The 22791-nt window shown below is 39.7% G+C and overlaps 2 protein-coding genes across 2 annotated transcripts in view; both read right to left on the reverse strand.

Annotated features, from left to right (window-relative positions):
• Positions 1-5661, reverse strand: part of CCDC34 (coiled-coil domain containing 34) — a 45054-nt gene extending 39393 nt beyond the window's left edge. The window contains exon 1 of the mRNA XM_040258915.1: positions 5260-5661. Within this exon, the coding sequence (XP_040114849.1) occupies positions 5260-5597 (338 nt within the window). The 5' untranslated portion in view covers positions 5598-5661. The remainder of the gene's footprint in view (positions 1-5259) is intronic.
• An 836-nt stretch (positions 5662-6497) lies between these two features.
• Positions 6498-22791, reverse strand: part of LGR4 (leucine rich repeat containing G protein-coupled receptor 4) — a 109434-nt gene continuing 93140 nt past the window's right edge. The window contains exons 11-18 of the mRNA XM_040258917.1: positions 21549-21620; positions 20427-20492; positions 19154-19225; positions 17413-17484; positions 17035-17160; positions 16079-16194; positions 15729-15812; positions 6498-13383 (exon numbers count right to left, since the gene is read on the reverse strand). Coding sequence (XP_040114851.1) covers positions 12107-13383; positions 15729-15812; positions 16079-16194; positions 17035-17160; positions 17413-17484; positions 19154-19225; positions 20427-20492; positions 21549-21620 — 1885 coding nt within the window. The 3' untranslated portion in view covers positions 6498-12106. The remainder of the gene's footprint in view (positions 13384-15728; positions 15813-16078; positions 16195-17034; positions 17161-17412; positions 17485-19153; positions 19226-20426; positions 20493-21548; positions 21621-22791) is intronic.

Here is a 22791-nt window from a genome sequence, read left to right on the forward strand (position 1 = left end):
AGAATTCCATGATACACTGACAATACTGTGATTTTTATATATAAATATACACTTAAGAAACTATGAACAAGAGTCCATTGTTTAAATTAGTTTATCCTTTAGACAGCCTCTGAATTCTCTAATCTAAAATCACACCCTGTCCATTTACCTCAATTACAATAACTTTTTTCATTCTTGCTTGGACAACTAATTACAACACATGATCCTAACCAAATCCTGGTGCAGACTTTTCCCTTTTCTTCCTTTAAGTAGTTCACAAAGGAAAGAATACATATCTACACAGTGAGGATGGTAATGCCAATGTGGTAACAATTATGGTTTTGATGTGAAGGGTGGACAGAGTTCTTTATACCCTCGATTTTTCTGTAAGTTTGAAGTTGTTTTGAAATAAAAAGGTACATAAAGTATATGGCCTTGTGTTGTTTAATGGTTTGGTGGACTCCATTTTGCCAGTTCTCAGACAAAGTGGCCACGATTTTCCCAGAGTTGTCAGTCTGTCTCTTCTGGGTACATGGAAAAGTAACCATTCAGTCAAGCTCAACAGAAAAGGGAAAGGGAAGACTCGTGAGTGCATATATACATAAAGAACACAGGCCTTGGCCAGGTACAAGACCCCCATAGTAAAAGGTGAACCATTAGTGCCCATGGAAAGAAAAGTTGTTCAGGACAGGAGGCAGCTAGAGAAAGACTAGGTTATTATAGATTCAGCCCCCCTTTGTCTCTTTAACATTCCTGCTTCAGGCAACCAACTGCCTCCCCTATGGCCATGTTCAGTTTTTTTCTGCCTTGTAACTTCCATTTACTTGGTGGTGGTGGTGGTTTTTTCCCCTATTTTTGCATTCGTTCATGCAATTATGGAATTTGTGTTCTAGTGGGAAAGGAACACTGTTGGTATGTTGTTTACTTTCTATATATCTTTCCTTCTCAGTCTTGCAGAACACTACCTCATCCTCCCATAGCTTCACTGGTCATGAAGGTGTGGATGAGGCCCACTCCAGGCATTTCAGGCTAGATCTTACTCCTGAGCTCCAAACTTTTATTTTCTACCATCAGATAGATGGCTTCACTTAAATATCAAACTGAGTCAATCTAAAACAAATCTAGTCACCTACCAATCACTCACTACCCTCCTCCCATAATCCTACCTCAGAGAAGAGGACCAACACTCACCCAATTAGCCAAGCCAGAAACACAGATCTTTGACTCCTGCTCCCCAACCACATTTGGTGCCGCTCCCTCCCACACCTACATAATTCAGTTCAGTTCAGTCGCTCAGTTGTGTCCTACTCTTTACGACCCCATGTACTGCAGTACGCCAGGCTTCCCTGTCCGTCACCAACACCTGGAGCTTGCTCAAACTCATGTCCACCAAGTCAGTGATGCCATCCAACCATCTCATCCTCTGGCATCCCATTCTCCTGCCTTCAATCTTTCCCAGCATCAGGGTCTTTTCCAAGGAGTCAGTTCTTCCCATCAGTTGGCCAAAGTATTGGAGCTGCAGCTTCAGCATCAGTCCTTCCAATGAATATTCAGGACCGATTTCCTTTAGGATGGACTGGTTGGATCTCCTTGCAGTCCAAGGGACTCCTTTAAGAGTCTTTTCCAACACCACAGTTCAAAAGCATCAAATCTTCGGCGCTCAGCCTTCTTTATAGTCCAACTCTCACATCCATACATGACTACTGGAAAAACCATAGCACTGACTAGACGGACCTTTGTTGGTACTATCTCCGCTTTTTAATATACTGTTTAGGTAGGTCATAGCTTTTCTTCCAAGGAGCAAACGTCTTTTGATTTCATGGCTGCAATCACCATCTGCAGTGATTCTGGAGCCCCCCAAAATAAAGTCAGCCACTGTTTCCACTGTTTCCCCATCTATTTCCCATGAAGTGACGGGACCGGATGCCATGATCTTCGTTTTCTGAATGTTGAGTTTTAAGCCAGCTTTTTCACTCTCCTCTTTCTCTTTTAAGAGGCTCTTTAGTTCTTCTTCACTTTCTGCCATAAGGGTGGTGTCATCTGAGTATCTGAGGTTCTTGATATTTCTCCGGGCAATCTTGATTCCAGCTTGTGCTTCTTCCAACCCAGCGTTTCTCATGATGTACTCTGCATATAAGTTAAATAAGCAGGGTGACAATATACAGCCTTGACGTACTCCTTTCCCTACTTGGAACCAGTCTGTTGTTCCATGTCCAGTTCTAACTGTTGCTTCTTGACCTGCATACAGATTTCTCAGGAGGTCCAAACTATCAGGGCCCCAACCAAAGGTAAGAGGTAGAGAGGTGGAATAAGGAAAAGTTCTAAACACTTTTCTTTCCTGAAAAGAGGTACTGGATTTTCTGAAGCATTTGAGAACAATCACTACATCTATCTGTTCTCTAGGAAGTAGGAAATAAGCACGCCTTCAGCAGACGTTTATTGAACACATCACAGGCATCTGACACTTGCCACCCACAGGCCTGACAACTCCTGCATTTTTTTCCAGACCACGTCCTACCAATCGCTTTGAATCAAAGGGGATGAACTGTGATAAGGAAGGCAGCTAGAGCCTTGAGGTGTTACCAGCTCATTTGGGCTTTGGCTAGTTTTGACATAAATACAACTAGCTCCTCCTATGGTAAGTTCCATTTGGTCAGGGCTTTGGCTCTTGGAAGCTAAAGCAAGGTCTTAGCAGCAGAGCTGTGGATGGCCTCTGGACAGCCATCATTCCCGGGGCTGCTCAATTGTCTACATAGCGCAGTCCTGCTGATTAAGCTCAGGATTTTCCAAAACCTTAGAATTTATTTTAAAAATCACTGGGACCAGGACTTCCCTGATGGTCCAGGGGCTAAAACTGTACTCCCAATGTAGGGAACCCATCTTCAATCCCTGATCAGGGAACTAGATCGCACATGCTGCAACTAAAATCAAAGATCCTCTGGGCCACAACAAAGACCCAGGGCAGCCAAATAAATAATAAATATCCTCCTAAACATCACTGGGACCAACTCAGTCCTGAAGAATCTGTACAAAGGCCCACATGAAAATGGACTCCTTTGAAACTGTTTCTTGTTGCTACAAACTGTGTGGACAAGTGGCTTGCTTGCTTACTGTTACTGATATCCATTCCTACCAATGTACTTACTATTACTTCTCCTTCTTAAGAGACTCACTGTTATAACTGTGTATGTTAGTCACTTCATATTGCTTCCTATTCAATTTACTCACCCCAGGTATGCATGCCTTATAGCTACAGGGGCTAAATGGTTGCCTGCACATAAAGCATGGGTTCTCTGGTCTGTATTTCTTAGATCTCCTGTATAGAAAGTGAAGAGGAACTAAAAAGCCTCTTGATGAAAGTGGAAGAGAGTGGAAAAAGTTGGCTTAAAGCTCAACATTCACAAAACTAAGATCATGGCATCTGGTCCCATCGCTTCATGGGAAATAGATGGGGAAACAGTGAAAACAGTGTCAGTCTTTATTTTCGGGGGGTCCAAAATCACTGCAGATGGTGATTGCAGCCATGAAATTAAAAGACACTTACTCCTTGGAAGGAAAGTTATGACCAACCTAGATAGCATATTCAAAAGCAGAGACATTACTTTGCCAACAAAGGTCTGTCTAGTCAAAGCTATGGTTTTTCCAGTGGTCATGTATGGATGTGAGAGTTGGACCGTCAAGAAGGCTGAGTGCCGAAGAATTGATGCTTTTGAACTGCGGTGTTGGAGAAGACTCTTAAGAGTCCTTTGGTCTGCAAGGAGATCCAACCAGTCCATCCTAAAGGAGATCAGTCCTGGGTGTTCACTGGTAGGACTGATGCTGAAGCTGAAACTCCAATACTTTGGCCACCTGATGGGAAGAACTGACTCACTGGAAAAGACCCTGATGCTGGAAGGGATTGGAGGCAGGAGGAGAAGGGGATGACAAAGGATGAGATGGCTGGATGGCATCACCAACTCGATGGACATGAGTTTGGATAAACTCTGGGAGTTGGTGATGGACAGGGAGGCCTGGCGTGCTGCGATTCATGGGGTTGCAAAGAGTCAGACACGACTGAGCGACTGAACTGAACTGATACTGCCTTGTGCAGCCTGACAATCAGAACCTTGTAAATGCTTTCTGAAGTTGACATAATGAGTCTAACTCCGAATGCACCTGCATCACCAAACCTCTCTAAGAAAAAGATATTCCTGCAGCGATAGGCCCTTTGCTCATATTTCTATATACCCAACAATAGGCATGTAGCATAGGCAAGAGAAAACATGATCAGTATACCTTGGTACTAGGCCCAGCTCCTCTAATGACTAGGTGGAAGCCTTTGAATTAGACTTTTTATCTGTCTTCTGAGACACAGTTTTGTTATCTGTAAAATGAATGGCTTGACCTAGGCTTTAATTCCAAGAGAGTAGAGACCATGCCTACTTATTTATAGGCCCTTATCTGGCTCACACACTAAAGAATCTGCCCCCAGTGAGGAAGACCTGGGTTCAATTCCTGGGTTGGGAAGATCTCCTGGATGAGGGCATGGCAACCCACTCCAGGATTCTTGCCTTGAGATTCCCATGGGTAGAGGAGCCTGGTGGGCTACAGTCCATGGGGTCACAAAGAGTGGGAGACGACTGAGCGACTCAGCACATATGGCACAAACTAAATGTTTGCTGAAAGAACAATTGTAAAAATAAATTAAGATGACTTTAATAATCCCTTTGATTCTAGCATTCAATGGCTTCTACTTTTAGTAACTGCTAAGAGCAGACCTGACATTGTCTCTGAATGCTAAAGTCACTGCTAACCTCAAAGCTTCAGTTTTTAAACTATGACATAAAAGGTATACTGCTTATTACAACCTACTTCACTGACAACCAGATTTTTTTCATAATCGCTACAGGTATTACTAAGATGCAGTAAACCACATTTGGGTGTTAAAGATTTGAACAGAAGTTCTAGTGTCCCCACTCTGACTTTTGAATCTTCATAAAATGCCTGAAACTGTACCAACTTTGTGTGTTTAGTGCTAGCTTCTTGTGTGTTTAGGTGCATTTCTCTGGGGAGGAAGACTGTAGCAACCATCACATACTCAGGAAAAGGGGTTAAGAACGATGGAAAACTCTGTAGTCATGAGTAAGAACAGACCCAAGACTCTGGGCCAAAAGGAGCACACCTGCGGCTGCAAGTGCCCGCGCTGCCTTTTGAGAGGGAAGACAGGAAGGCATCTGGTCGCCAGACGAAGGTACTTAGTGGGGTCTAAGGAATCTTGAGGGGGCTGTATCTCGGATTTACCTGGTGCACCCCTGTAACTCCACTCCTCTCAGGCTCTCCACCTTGGCCTCTGAGTCATAAGCATCTTCGTCCACATCCTCCTCCTCCTCCCGGTCACCATCGTCGTTGTCAAACGGGAAGCTCTGGTGGCCGAGGGGAGACAACAGCGACAGGGTGGAATTGCTGCAGCTCAGCGGTGTCGACAGCGAGCATACCTCCACCGCCTTCAGGCCCGGCCCCCGGGGGCCTGCCATGAAAACAGAGAAGCCCGAGGAGGGCCGAGACCCGGACCTGCAGTCGGCCATGAAACGGGGTTCGAGAAGGGGAGAAGCACTCCCCCGCCGCCCGGCGGCCCACATCTGGCCCGCCAAGTTCAAACCGGCGGAACCGCGGCGGGGACGTGCTTTCCCAGCAGGCCTTGCGCGCGCCAGCGCGGCCAATCCGGGCGGGCGCGGACTTCGCGTTGCCATGGCGACGCGTGGAGGCCTCCAGGGCTTTGTCCCGGCCTGCGGAGCGTGGCTTCCTGCTCCCGGCAGTCTTTTGGGTGTCCTCCCTCCTTCCCAGCCTGAATCTGCGCTGGTGCTTATGAACTAACCTCGCGCTCGGCTCTCGCTCGCAGACGAGGGCCCTTCTCCCGGCTCACAGCCAGGAGGGCCCGTCCGTTGTTTGCTGTGGTTCGTTTGGTACAGAAAATGTACTGTTACTGAATAAGGCAGATTCTTTAAAGCGGAAAGAGGCAGAAGCCAAAACTACCCCCATATCATTACAAGGTCAGGGTTACAAGGATCAGTCACGATTTCTCTCAGCGCATGGCCACACACGGCTGTATTTTAGGAAAAGGTCGGGAGCGGGGGGCGAACTTGGTATCCAAGTTTACAAGTGTATCTAAAGATACACTTCTGGTACAATTTTTCATTGTTTTTGGTAGTACCTCGTCTGCCTAGCATCACCTCGTCTTCCTGGCATCTTACAGGAACTTGCTTATTCAGGTGAATATATATAAACATATATATGTATAAGCCCTTACTTATATAGGGCCTCTCTGAAGCATCTAGTGTACTGGGGTCTGTACTAATCACTGAAGATATAAAAAATAAAAGCCCTGTAGTCCTCACTCTTTCCTAGTGAAGAGTCATACCATTATAATATCATGTGATATGTATACTATGAGGAATGAAAAACATTTGTGGGACTTAGAAAGGAGCACTCTCCTCTCAGGAATTGAGCGTGGGGATGAAGGTAGTAAGGGAAAGGTAATAGACACTAAAGCTAGTTGCTTTATTCATGCTAATAAACGGGCTTTGTCCAGCTCATAATGCATATTGCTAGTAGAAATATCACAAAATGAAAACAGACAGTGGCTAAAGCAGCACACAAGATTTGTCATTGACCAAGGAGTGATACAAAATCTTCGATGACATTTAGATCTGCAAAACTTGACACCAAAGAATTATATACAGTAGAAATAATAGTAACCAAGGGTGATTTATAGTTAATAAAATATGACATGGTTCAGTTCAGTTCAGTCGCTCAGACGTGTCCGACTCTTTGCTGCCCCATGAATTGCAGCACACCAGGCCTCCCTGTCCATCACCAGCTCCCAGAGTTCACTCAAACTCACTTCCATCGAGTCAGTGATGCCATCCAGCCATCTCATCCTCGGTCATCCCCTTCTCCTCCTGCCCCCAATCCCTCCCAGCATCAGAGTCTTTTCCAATAAGTCAACTCTTAGCATGAGGTGGCCAAAGTACTGGAGTTTCAGCTTTAGCATCATTCCTTCCAAAGAAATCCCAGGGCTGATCTCCTTCAGAATGGATTGGTTGGATCTCCTTGCTGTCCAAGGGACTCTCAAGAGTCTTCTCCAACACCACAGTTCAAAAGCATCAATCCTTCGGCACTCAGCCTTCTTCACAGTCCAACTCCCACATCCCTACATGACCACAGGAAAAACCATAGCCTTGACTAGACGGACCTTAGTCTGCAAAGTAATGTCTCTGCTTTTGAATATGCTGTGTAGGTTGGTCATAACTTTTCCTCCAAGGAGAAAGCGTCTTTTAATTTCATGGCTGCAGTCACCATCTGCAGTGATTTTGGAGCCCAGAAAAATAAAGTCTGACATGGTTAAAACTCTTTAAATGGAATGTAAACTTTGTTAAAATTTTCAGTAAAAATAATGAAAATGGAAGAAAACTGGAGCAATTTAAATGTGATGAAATTGATGGAGGAATAAAAATGGCTTGAGTTTTCATTCTCTTACCTAATTATTCAATAGTGTCATGTCTGGTTAAAACCTTTTAGGTGAGGATCTTTAGAATTAATAAATTAATTGATTGATGCAAAACAGTATCACCCTGGGTCACTTTAGAGCTTCATAAGGGAGTAAACTTGAGAAGCTGTTCCCAATAAACATCACCCCATATTACTGAAGCATAGTAGGAAAACAAGTTTCAGTATGAAAGGACCTGGATTTAAATCCATGGTTTTTCTCTTATTTGCTAGGTTTCCCTCAGTAAGTTTCCCTGAGGAAGGAAATGGCCACCCACTCCCATATTCTTGCCTGGGAAATCCCAGGACAGAGGAGCCTGGTGAGCTAGTCTATGGGGTCACAGAGAGTCAGCCACGACTGAGCAACTAACACACATCACCTAAATAAGCTGTTTGGCCTTTCCAAGGCCTTACTCACTCCTCTGTAAAACAGGGAAATTCTGTAATTGGTTTCCCAGTTATATCATCTTATTAGTTCTCAAAACTTCTAGCACAGGATCAGATAAGAGAAAATGGTAAATGGTGACTTGTGTCATATAAGCTCCAAAACTCTCCCACTGTAACCTCTTACTATGGGAATCTAAAACATTTTAAACAAATTATGCCCTTTCCTGGATGCCTCAGAATCATCCAATACATGACCGTATTACATTATGTTGTAACAACTCTGGAACTATGAGGCAAAGAGCCACTAGTGTTGGTGCTTGAACATAATCAAATCCTGTGGTCTCGTTTCTTACAGCGCCTTTTCATTACTGGGACTGAGAAACCATAATCAAGTTTGGTAGAATTATATAAGATGTATAAATAAGGTCAAAAGAAGGCCTCTCCCTTAAGTTTCAGGATGTTGACTTAGTTGCTTCTCTCCTTACTACTCATTTATTTATATATTTATTTTCACTTTCATGGTATATTGAGGATAATTCCTGTTTTTTTTTCTTTTCCCCGTTGGCATTGTAATCTTGTATAAGTGAAAAGAGAGACCTTTGCTTGAAAATCTCTTACAAAAGTAACATTATTACCAGTGAGTTCTAAGGCAATATATTATACCTCTTTAAAAAATGTAGCCCTGGAACATATTAAAACATTTGCAGATGAAACAAATTGTCTAGGATTAGCTTCAGTGTAATCCAAGGGGCAGAGGGATTCCAGAAGGTGAGTGAATGGGATGAAGAAGAAATGACATTTACCACGTGCTCTTGACAAGTGCCAAAGTTGGATGATGGGTATGGGCAGTGAGGGCCAAGAGCGTAGGAAGAGGGGTAATTACAGTATTCTACTTTTGGTTATGGAAATTCCAAACATATACTGAAGTTTAAAACAAAAACAAACAAAAAAAATTAAGGGGAACTGGGTGCTGGTTTGGGCTCTAATTTGCTGTATGGGTCAGGTATTCACTTAAAATTTCCTCTATTTTCCCATCTGTAAAATGAGGACTTGATCATTATGAATACTGAGTTAGTTCTAAGCACAACAGTCCCTCCTTATCCACGAGGGTCCCAAACTCCCAGTGGATGCCTGAAACTGCAGATAGTACCAAACCCTACAAATACCATATTTTTCCCTACACAGTTTTTTTTTTTTTTTAACTTTTTATTTTGTATTGGGGTATAGCCAGTTAGCAATGTTGTGATAATTTCAGGTGTACAGTGAAGGGACTCAGCCATTCATATACATGTATCCATTCTTCCTCAAACTCCCCTCCTATCCAGGCTGCCACATAAGATCGAGCAGAGTTCCCTGTGCTATAGAGTAGGTCCTTATTGGTTATCCATTTTAAATATAGCAGTTTTATTTATCAATTAGGCACAGTAAGAGAATATCCAAATTACCAGCATCACTATTCTCATGCTTTGGGGCCATTACTTGAACACAAGCGCTGAGTCAGAGATGGCTACTAAGTGACGAACGGACAGCAAACACTGAACAAGGGATGATTCGTTTCAGAATAGGAGTGCAAGATTTCATCACACTGCTCAGAAGGGCACACAATTTTTAAAACTTATGGCTTTATTTCTAGAATTTTCCGTTTTAATTTTCCATTTTTGGACCAGGGTTGACTGGGCAACTAAAACTATGGAAAGTGAAACCTCAGATAAGAAAGGGAGGACTACTGCATTTTGGCAATTGCCTGTTTCTGGAATATGCAATTTCTTAAAAAAAAAAAATTATTTGCTTTTAAATAAGATCTAATTGAGGGTATCCTCTTAAATTTCATAGTCTGTTTTCCAGGAGTATTGTTCAGACTTAGGATACAATAAAGCCTTACTTCTAAATTTCAGCACAGTGTTCTCCCAACATTTCTTCTAGAACTCTTAAAAATGTTTTACTTCAATTTGCTTAGTTTAACACTAAAACAAATTCATTCATATACCTAGTTATAAATTAAGGCAAAATAGATTGCTTTCCAGAAAGTTTAATGATTCAACACACTGCATACAATATTTCCTATCATATGTATAACACAGTTTACCACATATTTTAAATATCTGCTACTCTATTGTTTAAATGAATGCAATGAAAGTATTCAGTAACATGACTTTTGAAGAAAAAAACTTTTAGCTAGATTTTTTTACCAAGTTATGATTTAATATTTATCAGATGTGTAAATATACAAACATGATGGCAATTTTAAAAACTTGTGAATAGTTGGCCTTACAAAATTACAACACACTGTAAATAAATCCCTCCCACATTTTATACAAACTACATGATTTTGATATACAAAGATTCTGTTTTTATTACACTGACAATGTACAACCAAGAGTATTTACAATGCAAAAAGTATATAAACCACAATTTAACATTCTGCTACTGGCAGCCACTATAGTTTAGGAGGTAGCTTTAATTAAACAAAATGAACAGAAGCCACATTTCCCAACTTGTGTTCTAAAAATAATTTACATAAGATAAAAATTCATTATATGCACATTATATACAGTTTAATTATTAAACTGCAATCTAGCTTAATGTTTTTTAGTATCTCATGAACAACTAATATGGCAGTGGATTTGCTATTGATTTAGTATATTGTTCAAAAAATATATTGAACATTTATAACTTTAAGACTCCACATAATGACATGTCAAAAGTCCATAGATGACTATCAAGTAGAATTTTTAATTTTTAAAGACATAGCCCTAAGCTTTATGCCTTTTTTTTCCTTAGTGACATATTTGTCTTGTCTCACAAGAACAGTTTCAGAGCTGTTGCACAGGCTCTTGTAAATCAAAAGAAGGGAAAATATACGGTAGCGTCCACGTAAGAGCATATGTTCAGGAGAATCCAGCTCACTAAGAAATAAATGTAAGTGCTTTGTGTCATAATTACTCCCGATTTCTTCCACCTTAGTTGAAACCATTTGCCACAATTTACTTTCTGTACAATCCAAGCTACAGGTAGATCACATACCAACAGAATTGGAAAATACTGATCGAGCCAATGATATTAGGAAGAGTTTTATCCTTGAGAACATTATGCTGCTGCTGCTACTGCTGCTAAGTCGCTTCAGTCGTGTGTGCGACCTAATGGACGGCAGCCCACCAGGCTCCCCATCCCTGGGATCCTCCAGGCAAGAACACTGGAGTGGGTTGCCATTTCCTTCTCCAATGCATGAAAGTGAAACGTGAAAGTGAAGTCGCTCAGTCGTGTCCGACTCCATGTCACCCCATGGACTGCAGGCTACCAGGCTCCTCCATTCATGGGTTTTTCCAGGGAAGAGTACTGGAGTGGGGTGCCATTGCCTTCTCCGGGGAGAACATTATACGGAGCCATCAAGTCCCTCAGATACTTTTAAAATCCCGTTAGTAGTTTAGCCAAATCTACTAAAATCACACTGCAATGAGCCCTTTACTTTTTCCTAATAGTATGATCACAAAGCACTGAAGAAAAAATTACTGTGATCAACACAAAGCAATGCATAATGACTGAAGACAAATGTGTTGTTATTCTTTTAAAATCTAACAGTTGTTAATATTGTTTTTAAAACATCAGGTTTTAGATTTAAATCTCTTACACAAAATTGATGATTCTATTATGTCAGAGATGGATTAGAAAAATGCAAGAATTTAGTGCCTACATCCAATCTCATAGTCCTATCTGGGAAACGATTCCCCTCCACCTTTTTTTTTTTTTTTGGCCCTGCAGTAAGTTGTCCTGAGATTAATGATGAAACATTAGGTAAAATTAGCAAGCCTTTGTCTTCAATTACATAAAATCACCATTTAAAATATTCTTTAAAAATATTAACAGCTGTTTTCTATCTTGTGCTTAATTCAAAAACAGGTATAAATTTGCTCCTTATGGATCAGAAAAACCCAACGTTATATTGCTATGATATACATAAAATCTTTTTCAAGTTAACTATTTGTTTCAAATAGACTACACATTGCTTGGACACTGTATTTTGTCATCAGTCCATAGTTCAGGCACTCGTCCTTTGCAAAGGTCTGGTTGAAGAAATAACTGCCACCTTTCTCCTTCTTCTAAGTGACACCAGGCAGTGATCACTGAAGTGCTTCCCAGATGAGAGATCAGACTAGGGTTCATTCTTATAAACACTGTGATTTTGGTTGATGGGAGAAACAGTTACAAACACATGGATTCAGTCTTTAACTCTTGGGAGATTGTAAGCATAGCGCACCAAAGGGAATCCTCGACTCTGATAGAAGCAGGCTCTTCCGCAAGCCTGAACCTGGTCAGAACTGTCTGAGACAAAAGAATCTTCTTCATCGGCATAATCAGAGTGGGCGGACTGCGTGCCACAGTCGGACCAATAGCCGTCTGGCCTTTGGCAAGAACCCACTGTCAAGGCAGGACAGCTGTGTGATTTTATTAAGTGTTTGCAGGACACTGGCTTTGTCAACAGGAAGGCTTCGCAGCAGTCACACACAGTCAGGTTGCCCTGCAGATGTGAGTACATGCCGCAGTCGTAGTAGAAATCCTGCTCTACACAACCAGCTTGGCTGCTGATGGAAACTGAGGCCGATCCGCTTTTCTTGGTAACATGGCGCTTCAGTAACTTCCAGTCTTCTTTAAACTTTGGGTTGAAGAAGACATAGAGGACTGGATTCAGGCAAGCAGGCAATGGGAAAAATATCAGAGTAACAGACTTCATTATTTCGGGGCTGATCGAGATGGCGGTGATCAATGGCGCGAAAGAGAAAAACGCCACGGGGCAGAAAAAGATGCAGTTGGTGAAGATGAGCCAAGCGACATGCTTAATCATGCTAGAGTGTGAGTTCTCGGAAAGGTCTTCTTTTTCCAAGTTGCAGTAGAGTTTAGTGTAGATAATGGCCATTAATAAAAATGCTAGTGAGTTTAACAGCACTAAAGTTACGGTAAACCCTAATGATGGGGTTTCTCCGGTGGGAAATGGCAAGCACAGAGGGGATGCGGAATACTCCCCTCTATGGAAAAGGGGGAAACAGCCTGCCACTGCGGCTGCCAGAAAAGCCAAAAGGGCAGCAATCCGGAACTGCTTGAGGTGACTGTTTTTCCCATTTTTCATCATATCTTTTGCAGATAAGCTTCTTTCGACGGCTGCTAACATTAATAAAAATATGGCGCTTTCTGAGGAGAAAACGGCAAGAAACCCAGCTATTTTGCAGCCACTGCCTATCTCCCACCAAATGCCATATTCAGCAAATCGGCCCCAGGACACAGCATCCAGAAAAGTTAAGATTCCAGTATAAGCGCCCATGAATAAGTTAGACACAGAAATCAGGCCTATAAACAATTTGGAGGAAGGCACTGATGTACAAGATGCAAATGTTGTTAAAATGACAAGCAGGTTGAAAAACAATGCCACCAAGAAAATGAACCACACAGTAAGACGGATCATCCAACTTCCCAGCAAGTATTCGCAGGGCTTAAAAGCACCTAAAATGAAAGAGAGAAAAGACAGTTTATAAAAGACTATCTTCCATTAAGATATGGCGTGAGAAACTATTAATAGAATAATTAATCTACTACCAAAGTAAATTGACCCAAACTGAAAAGATTATCATTTCTTAGGCATCTAATCATTGGACTAGGCTATTTAAAAATTTATTTTAATACGTCATCTTAATATATATTTATTTATTTCATTAACTACTTGGCAAAGTCATACAGTGATATTTAAAGGAAAATTCTCACTTTTTCTCTTACTGAAGTTGATATACATAGGACAGTGACTAGTATGTGAAAGTTACTTCATATGGGGCTTAGAATCGGATAAACTAGGGTTTGAGTTTAGGGTTTATAACTTGCTGCTTTTAAGAAGGCAGCTTAAATCTCTATAAATTTCATTTTCCCACTTGTGGATAATAATACCTATTTCATAGCATTGTGTAGCTTAAGTAAAGTTATACATACAAGGTACTTAAACAGGCTACTGGGTACATAGTTGGACTTCAAAAAATGTTAGGTCCTTATCTTCTTTCTTCCCAGTTCCTAATATACTTTATACTAATTATATATGATATATATATGTAACATATATTTTATACATACTTCTTATAGCCTTCAAAAGCAATCTGATGAAGCAGGCTAAGATAAATATAATTAGTCCCATTTTTCATGCAGAGATTTCAAAGTGTTTGGTAGACCCAACAGAGATCATTGAACAAAATAGTACAGTGAGAGCTAAATTACCCTGATGTTAACATTCATGTAAAACTATGTCCAATAACACCCTGCATCACTTAAACTAGAACTGCAAGAACTAACTTAGTAGCTGAGTTGCATGTTCTAGCAACTGACTTTGGCATGCTAGTTATGTCCCAAATGACAACTGTTTTATTTAAAGGTTAGTAAAGAAAAACAAAATATTGTCTGCAGAGCACAAGAATATGTGTTTGATACATCCTGTAAAGCGTCTTTATCACTGAGATATTCACAGACCTAACAAGCCTGAGCTGCACTATTTATATCGATTTGACTGAAGAAACTTATAAAAAAATTTTTTTTCTAGTTAATTTTTTTATCCTCCCCCCTCAGGGAAGTATGAAGAGGAAGCTTTTGCCTTTATCTCTGAATCTGAACTCATCCTTCTACAAGGAACAAGGAGTAGCTCTTATGACCCGGGAGAATAGGACACCTTTCGGAAAATGTTTGACTAGTGGGTGGAATTACTTTCCCTCAAGGGCCTGGGAAGTCGGCTCCACTCCTCTGTCTTGGAAACCTGCTGCCTCCTCTGGTTTTAAAAGAAGGTTCCTGCTCTCTTCATTTCCTGCTTACATCACCGCATGGCTGTCTCTGTGTTACTACGTCAGAGTGGAGTTGGGGAAATAGGTTTGCCATTCACTCCTATTGCCACCTGGGGAGATGAGCTCAGACCAACTTTCCTCCTGGCTGACCCCCAAAGTTTAAAATCAGAAAGAAAGAAATGGAATCTCTGCATATTCATGTCTAGACTCCCCTTTAATAAAGGCTTTCCCTTCCTTAAGTCCAATACAAAAACCCCAGCAAACAAGTGAGTGAACTACAGCCCTTGACTTCTAACAATCAATACCTTTTATAGATTTTATAAAAGATTCTGGTCAACCCCATTCACCCCCATTCACTCATTTGATTGCTATAAACTTATTCTCTACACCAGGAACTGTGTTAAGTATTAAAAGAACACACACACAGCCTCTGAAGAAGCTCACCAATTCTGTAGTAATCATTAAAGAATCCATAATACTTATGGTTCTGAGTTATAAATTAATGTTCAGAACATCCAGTGTGATTAAATAGGAATCTACTTCATAGCACACAACTTAGCCATTTAAATTTTTTTTAACAGTAAAATTATACATCCATCTTCTCTGATAGATTAGGCAGGATATCACAGTCACGACCTAATACTAAATTGTGGTGTCAGTTTAGTAACTCTCCCAAGTCTACTAAAGTTCAGTGAAGTAAAATAGAGAAGTAGACAAGGTTGCATTTAAAAAATAAAAGGATAACACTAAAAGTCCTTATAGACCAGTAACTTCTAGAACTATCCCAGGGTTAAAGTTGCATGAAGAAAGTACCTCTCCATCCTTAATGTGTGCAACCCCCATCTGGGGAGCTTGTTAACACAAAGATTCTGAGTCATGGATCTGGCCTGAGATTCTGCAAGAGACGCCTAAGCTCCTGGTATACAGACCACAGGTGAATCAGGTCTTATGAAATAGTCCTACCTCTGTTACAGAAATCACATTTATCCCCGGAAGTTTAAAGCAAGAAACTGCAGCCAAATGTACTGTGCTTACCTGTCGAGGGTGTACAGTGGATAATGATTTGACTGTGTTCCTCATTTTCAGCACTGCTGGTGACACCTGCCACATCACTGAGACCTGAACATATAATACAAACTGTTCAATTCAAGCTGCAGGCAGATTAAAAGATTACAACACTTTTCCAGCAGTGTTTTCTCTTGTACATGATATAAGTTCAGTGTGCAGCACACTTAATAACATATTAAAGATGTCAGGAACACAGTACAGAAAAGCCATTTTTTCTCCACATATTTCATATTGATCCTTCACAAACTGATTACAATAACACAGACTTTGGTTAATGCTGTAAAGAGTGTTCTGTTTTTAAAAGTTCATGCACTTGCCTTTATCCTTTGACCCACTGTGGTCTTGCAGGCTGTTATCTTCTGTGTTTGAATGTGCATAAGAGTCACAACCCCAAAATGCACAGCACTGATAAGCATATGGTACAGATAAAGACCTGGAAAAAAATGGCAAAAAAAATGGCAATACTGAAATACCAACTTCACAGACATGCTTTTCTTTTGTGAAAGGTAAATACTTTAAACTGGTCCTTATCCTCTCTGGACTTGGTTTCCTCATTTGTTGAAAACAAAAGGCTCTAGTATCAGGGGACACCATGAGTTTCTCCAATTAGATAAGGTATGCTTTGAAAAACTGAATTTGAATCAAGCCATCTTTAAAGCTTAATAGTAATACTGCAATTTAAAGAAAAATCATATCAGACTCCTTTTATAAATGAATTAACCACACCCCATGTATCATATGAAACTGGTAGTTTCATTTAAAATTAACATTCCAAAAAAATAAAATAAAATAAAATTAATGTTCCAGTTCATTTGTGACTTTACACCATTAAATGAATTCACATTCTCATATAAGTATAATGAAAATATTTATTCTCTTTTCCCATGATAATATTCCCAAGTCCTCTCTCTACTATGTCTAATGAGGTCCCTGCTCTAACTCTGTCTCTATGAAGTATTTCACATTGTATCAGTTTTCTATAGGCTCACAAGTGGTTTCTGCTATCTTGTTGCAAATGATAAATCCCATTATACATAAAACCATTCTGATGAAGGGCTATATTATCTCTTTGACAGCATCACAGGCTACAACAGTTCATGTTCTCAACAACAATGGAATAGTGCTCTATTTTTTTCCAAATTTGTGAGGATTGAGGTTGAAAATCTGAGAACCACAGCAAAAAAAGAAAAAAAGAAAAGAAAAGAAAAAAAAAACCCAGGATACTCTATAATCTGAAGGCCTACCAAAACTTTCACAAAAAAGAAAAACACACCTGAGATTAACAAAGTCTTTTGCTGCTAAGGCTTCTTTCAGCTTGAAGTTGCCCACAAGTTTCAGTTGATTTAGCCCATTTAGGCCTTCCGTTGGAAATGAAGTTATTTCATTGAAACTTACATCTCTAAAATGTGAATAAGACTTCAAATTAACTCCTAAAACACAAGTCTGTACATGTATTAACATCATAAATACTAGAGCTTTAAGAAGAAGTATAGGCGAGGAAAAACCATTTCAGAAGCTGTCACTACATGATAGCAGATTAGCATTTATACAAAGGAACACTCAACAGAAAGATGATTTGGGTAGGTAATGCTAAAACACAAGTTTCTGTAGACTATTCACTACTTTCATGATATCATTGCATGAAACTTACAAGTTCGTTATTGACCCAAGCTTGGCAAAAGCTCTGTCATCAATTTCATGGATCAGGTTTCTACTAAGATCTCTGCAATTATAAAAATAAATTGTTAACTCCTTTCAAATAAACTCTAAATGCAACTACTTTGACTACACTTTAGGATCTGCTGCAGTCATAATAACCTTGATAAAATAACAAAGATCTTTAATCCTGTTCAACAACATTTTTAATATTTATGTTGAAGGCCTCCCCTTCATAACAATCTATTTCTTGGAATGTGTTCCAGGGAGGAGTAATTTCAGTTGGCATCTGTTTCAAAACAGTTGTGAATTTTCTCCTCCTTATCACTCTGGTACCAGTTCAAAAATACAAATGATATGATATAGCTTCTGGTACGATTAACTAGGTGAGGAAAAGCACAGCTCCGGACAAAGCTGAAAATAAAAACAGGCTTAGTGTTGTTTGCATTCTCAAAGGTTAGTGATAAGGCCCCTTCGGGAAGACAAAGAATCAATACGCAAACAAGAGCATTCCAGAAGGGCTTCAGATACCATTTTTCCCCCAAGCAGGAAAAAAAAAATCCATATCAACACCAGAGCCACATATTACATTCAGGAACACACCCTGTGGAATTCTGATATTACAGAATTAATAAAACAGAGAAATAATCTGCAGTCATACTTACAGGGAGCCTTAATGGAAATTTAAAGATAGGATAAATTCATTCCATGACACATCTCCTGGATAATAGGAAAACTCGACAGACTTGGTTCCAAATCGTGACAAAGCCAGGGTAGATTTGCATTGTTGTCACTTATCGGTGCTCTGGAAGTGACTGCATCTGGGAATCGGTCCCTTTCCCTACTACTGCCCAGACCCACAGGAAGCCTGCCACAAGGCAAGATCCAGAAACCCAACTACCAATAAAGTATTTTTCTAGTAGAACACGTGTGATTTCTTAATGGGGATCTACAGGAAAACTTGATATATTAGTATCTGTAATTTCAATTCATTGTCAATGTTTCCAATTTTTTTCTATATTAAAAAAAAGTTTCCTAATTAAGTGTATTGTGTCTTCTGCATTGCATGAAGGCAGTGACACGGTTTGTCTTAGTCATCTCTACATTCCCAAGTGCTTAATAGAGTATGAGGCACAAATATGTCCTCCAATACAAATCACTTTTTAAATGAGTGTGTCTGCTGCATATTAGCGGTGTTTGTCATGATAGACACCAGTACAGGGGTCAGCAAACCTCTTCTATAGAGCACCAGATAGTAAATATTCTTCACCTCTGGGGGTTACATGGTCTCTACTGCAACTATTTGTCTACACCATAGCATGGTGAAAACAGCTTTAGACAGTACTTAACCAAAGGGCATGGCTGTGTTCTAATAAAACTTTATTGACAGAAACAGTAAGCAGGTTGGCTATAACACACAGGATATAGCGTGCCCACCCATCACCTAAAAAGCTGGCAAACTTCACTACTATGACTTGAAAATACACAAGGTGCATTCCTCAAGCTATACATGTTATATTCTTTTGACTCACAAATTTCATAAATTAGCTAAGGTAAAAAAAAAAAAAAAAAAACTGAAAAGAAATTAAAGTACCACATGGTAAAGTTTGAAAAATAGTATTTATGCATAATAAATCATATTTAAGTATATTTACTAACATGGGAATTGTAATGATATATTAATTTACAGCTTGACAATAATTTTATTTGCCTCTGATAATCATAGAGGAACTTACAGAATCTTTAGGGATGTCAGGCCTTGAAAAGTATCTTCCTTTATTTTGTGGATCTGATTTCGCTGCAAAGAACTAAAAAAAGAATAAGATGAAAGGTAAAAAAAAAAAGAGTAAGAAAAACAAGAGAAAATATTTTCTATTTTGAAAAATAACATTTCTTAATTAACTTTTTCGAAGTTTAAATATTCATTCACAAGTAACACTAATTGATCTTGTTGAAAGTAAAGAGAACTGTTGTTGCCGGATCTGAAGGATGAAAGGACTAGACTAATTGGTATTACGCCCAAAATGAAACTAACAGTTAAGGTACACTATCTAAATTCCTCACCAACCCTACTCAGGAGTGAGAGCAGGAAAACAACACAGGAGAAAGGACCCAGGACACTATGAAGCTTTCAAAAGATATGGAATAGCACTAGTTGCATATGACTAAGTGAAAGAAGGCAGTCTAGAAAAGCTACATACTATGATTCCCCCTAAATGACCTTTTGGAAAAGCCAAAATGATGGAGACAAGGAAAAAAACAGTAGTTTCCAAATCTTAGGGTGGTGAAATGACTCTGTATAATACTATAATAATTAGCACATGTCATTATACATTTGTCCAAATCCATAGAATGTTCAATACCAATTAACCCTAATTAAACTATGTATTCAGGGTGATAAGGATGTGTCAGTGCAGGCTCATAAATTATAACAGAATCCTATTCTGGTGGGGAATGTTAACTCGGGGTAGGCTATGTACATACGAAGGCGGGGAATATAGGAAATCTCTGAACCTTTTGTTCAATACTGTTGCGAATTTAAAGCTGCTCAAAAAATAATAATAATAAAGTCTATTAGAAAAAGAGAAAAAAAAAAGGACCCAAGACAATATAACCATGTCAAGTACTGCAGAAACAAGGTCAGAGGAAGGAGGAGATGTTATAAAACATGGGAGTATTAGTTCCTCCCTTTCTTGACCTCCCAGTCAACTCTCACCAGAGCTGTATTATATAGCTACATGAAAGACATCCACACCAGGACCGTTTTTGTTTGGCTGGTTTTTCCTACTGCCCTCCTCCCATACAGTCTCACAGATTGCCTGACAAATAGGTGCCCAGTAAGTGCTAGTCACATGAACACACCTGGTGCCCCTGAACATTTATTCACAGGAACACCTGATTACGTCAGTTTCTAAGACCTTAATATGAAAGTCATTTATTTACAATAGGAAAGGCTCAATGAGTTAACAGTAGACCACAGCAAAAAACGTAAGTCAAAGACCAACTTACATTTCTTCCAGAGCATGGCAACCATTAAAGCTTGGAAGGTCTTTTATACTGTTGTAAGACAAGTCCCTTAAAATGCAAATGGAAAATGATCAATTAATTTTATGTTATCAGAATACTATATTAAGACAGCTATACTCAGAAGAATCAAAAACAAGGCTAAGATCTGTTATAAAGAGATATGGCTGAACAAGAAAAGAAACTTTGTTTTCCTTACACTTGTAAGCTTTCCAGAGTACCTTAGAGATAGAACAAGCTTAAAATGGGCAAACTTGGAGTACATAATATTGAGTATAGATAATATAAAATATTTTAAAACATTAAGAATATAAAATAAATATGAAAAATATAGTACAGGAAATACACAAGTTAATTATGTTCACTTGGTAGAGATATGGATTTTTTAATTTATAATTTTATAATATTGTTATACCATAAATAATGCCCATGTTATTTAATTAAAATGCTAGAAGAGGAGTGGTGTGTGCACTCATATTTTAAAAAATACTTATATTAAATAAAAAATGGGGACTAGTTAGCTCTTTAATCCCACTGCAGTTTTCCCTCAATGATATCATTGTGTTTGATACTCCATGACACCATTTAATTACGTGCTTGCTTGATCAGTCACTTATTTGTTAGTATCTCTCGCCGCTGAACACTTATTAACAACTTAGTAACTTAACTGTTTTTGTGACCTTTTTTCATGTTTTATTTACTTTTAATTTTCAGGGCAGCTTCGAGATTTTGGAAAGCTCCAATGCTTAGTTGGTTTCTGATCCAAGAAAGATTTGGGCTCTTACTTAGGTTATGGTGAAAGAGCAGCATACAGAGAGGTAACTACCCTGGGGGAACTAGAATAAGGATGAGGGGTCAGGATAAAGGAAAAGAAATCAAGAAAGAGCCCAGTATGGTTTCACTTTATTCAAACTATAAAACAAAACTCAAATAAATTTTACCCACCCAGGGGGATACCAGAATACCTGCTCATTTCCATGAAGGGAATGAATAAGAAATAATTATACCATAATGTCACTGAAAGAAAACAGTTTATTCAAAATAAATCTCAACCTATGTGAAATACTTCAAAGAAAAGCAGGGCAGGGGAAGAGGAATCCAGCTTACAAAGTCCTAAGCCTCTTCTGTTCCTGGCACAAATTACTGGATATGCTGCTTATCTTCGTACCTGTCAAGGTCCTGTGGAGAAACATTGTTTGTCTAAGAAATGATTCAAGTTGAGATGGTAAACAAAATGTTGTTCTCACAGAGAAAAGTACACGTTCACATATCTGCATATGGACTAGAGTCTACGTGTCCCACTGCCTAACTACTCCCTAAAGTGGGAAGAGGAATGAACCCTCTAATGCAGAAAAGTTTTGTGATAAGATGTTCACAGTGTCCAGGGGATAAGCTTGAGTTCTCATGTGGACCAACAGAAAAAAACGAATCCATAGTTACAGCTGACCACGGTCATCTGCAAGTTTGTCACCCCTCACACCCAAAATATTTGAAACCAAGTTATTTTCCTGCCCCCAAATCTTGATGCTTGTCTACTGTTTCAATCAATCTGACTAAATATTCTGAAATTTTCCTTTAATCCCTGTATGATCAGGCCCCTCAAAATGGCTGCTCTCTTGCTCTCTGTACAATCCCAGCCCAACCAGTAACTGCTTCACTTATGCTACTCATATAACTGGTCTTCCTACATACTTGCCCCAGGCCTGGGTCACTGAAGGGCATGCCCCTCTGCTGGTTTCCCCTGTAACTGATGAGCCAACCTGATGTCTATTCCTATTAATATAACTGGTAACCTCCCCTTCCCCTCCACCACCCTGGGGAGCAAAAACTGCACCTTGTCCTATCAGTTGGGGTGTTGCTCCAGGATCCTGCTTCAGACATGTAAGCTCCCCCATTCATTAAACCACTGATGTCTCTATTGCTGACTCTGGGCTCTTTCTTCTGTCTTGAAGCTGGGCAAGTGCAGGCCCTAAAGACCTGTGGGATGCAGCCCAGTAATCCATCCTCCCTTTCTATGTCCCCATCTGCACTCAACCATCAATTTCTGTTCTTTCTCCTGTAGATCTCAGCATTTGACCCTCTTCATTTTTACTGCTACTGTGCGGATCAAGGGTGAAATGATGCACACAGGGATGCAGGAATCTCAGGCCACACGGAAGAATTCCAGGGATGGACTGAAGACACAGAACTCTCATAGTTAAATGTGCTCCCTTAGCGAAGTGGAGTATTCCCATGGCCTCCTCACCATTCTAGCTCTAGTATTCTCTTCTTACCCTCTTTACACCACCTCATCCAACATTTTTAACATCTCCAAACTGCCATGAGAGTTGAATTTAAACTCCTTAGCTCA

Source organism: Oryx dammah, unplaced genomic scaffold (genome assembly GCF_014754425.2).
Source record: "Oryx dammah isolate SB20612 unplaced genomic scaffold, SCBI_Odam_1.1 HiC_scaffold_17, whole genome shotgun sequence".
Lineage (NCBI taxonomy): Eukaryota > Metazoa > Chordata > Mammalia > Artiodactyla > Bovidae > Oryx > Oryx dammah.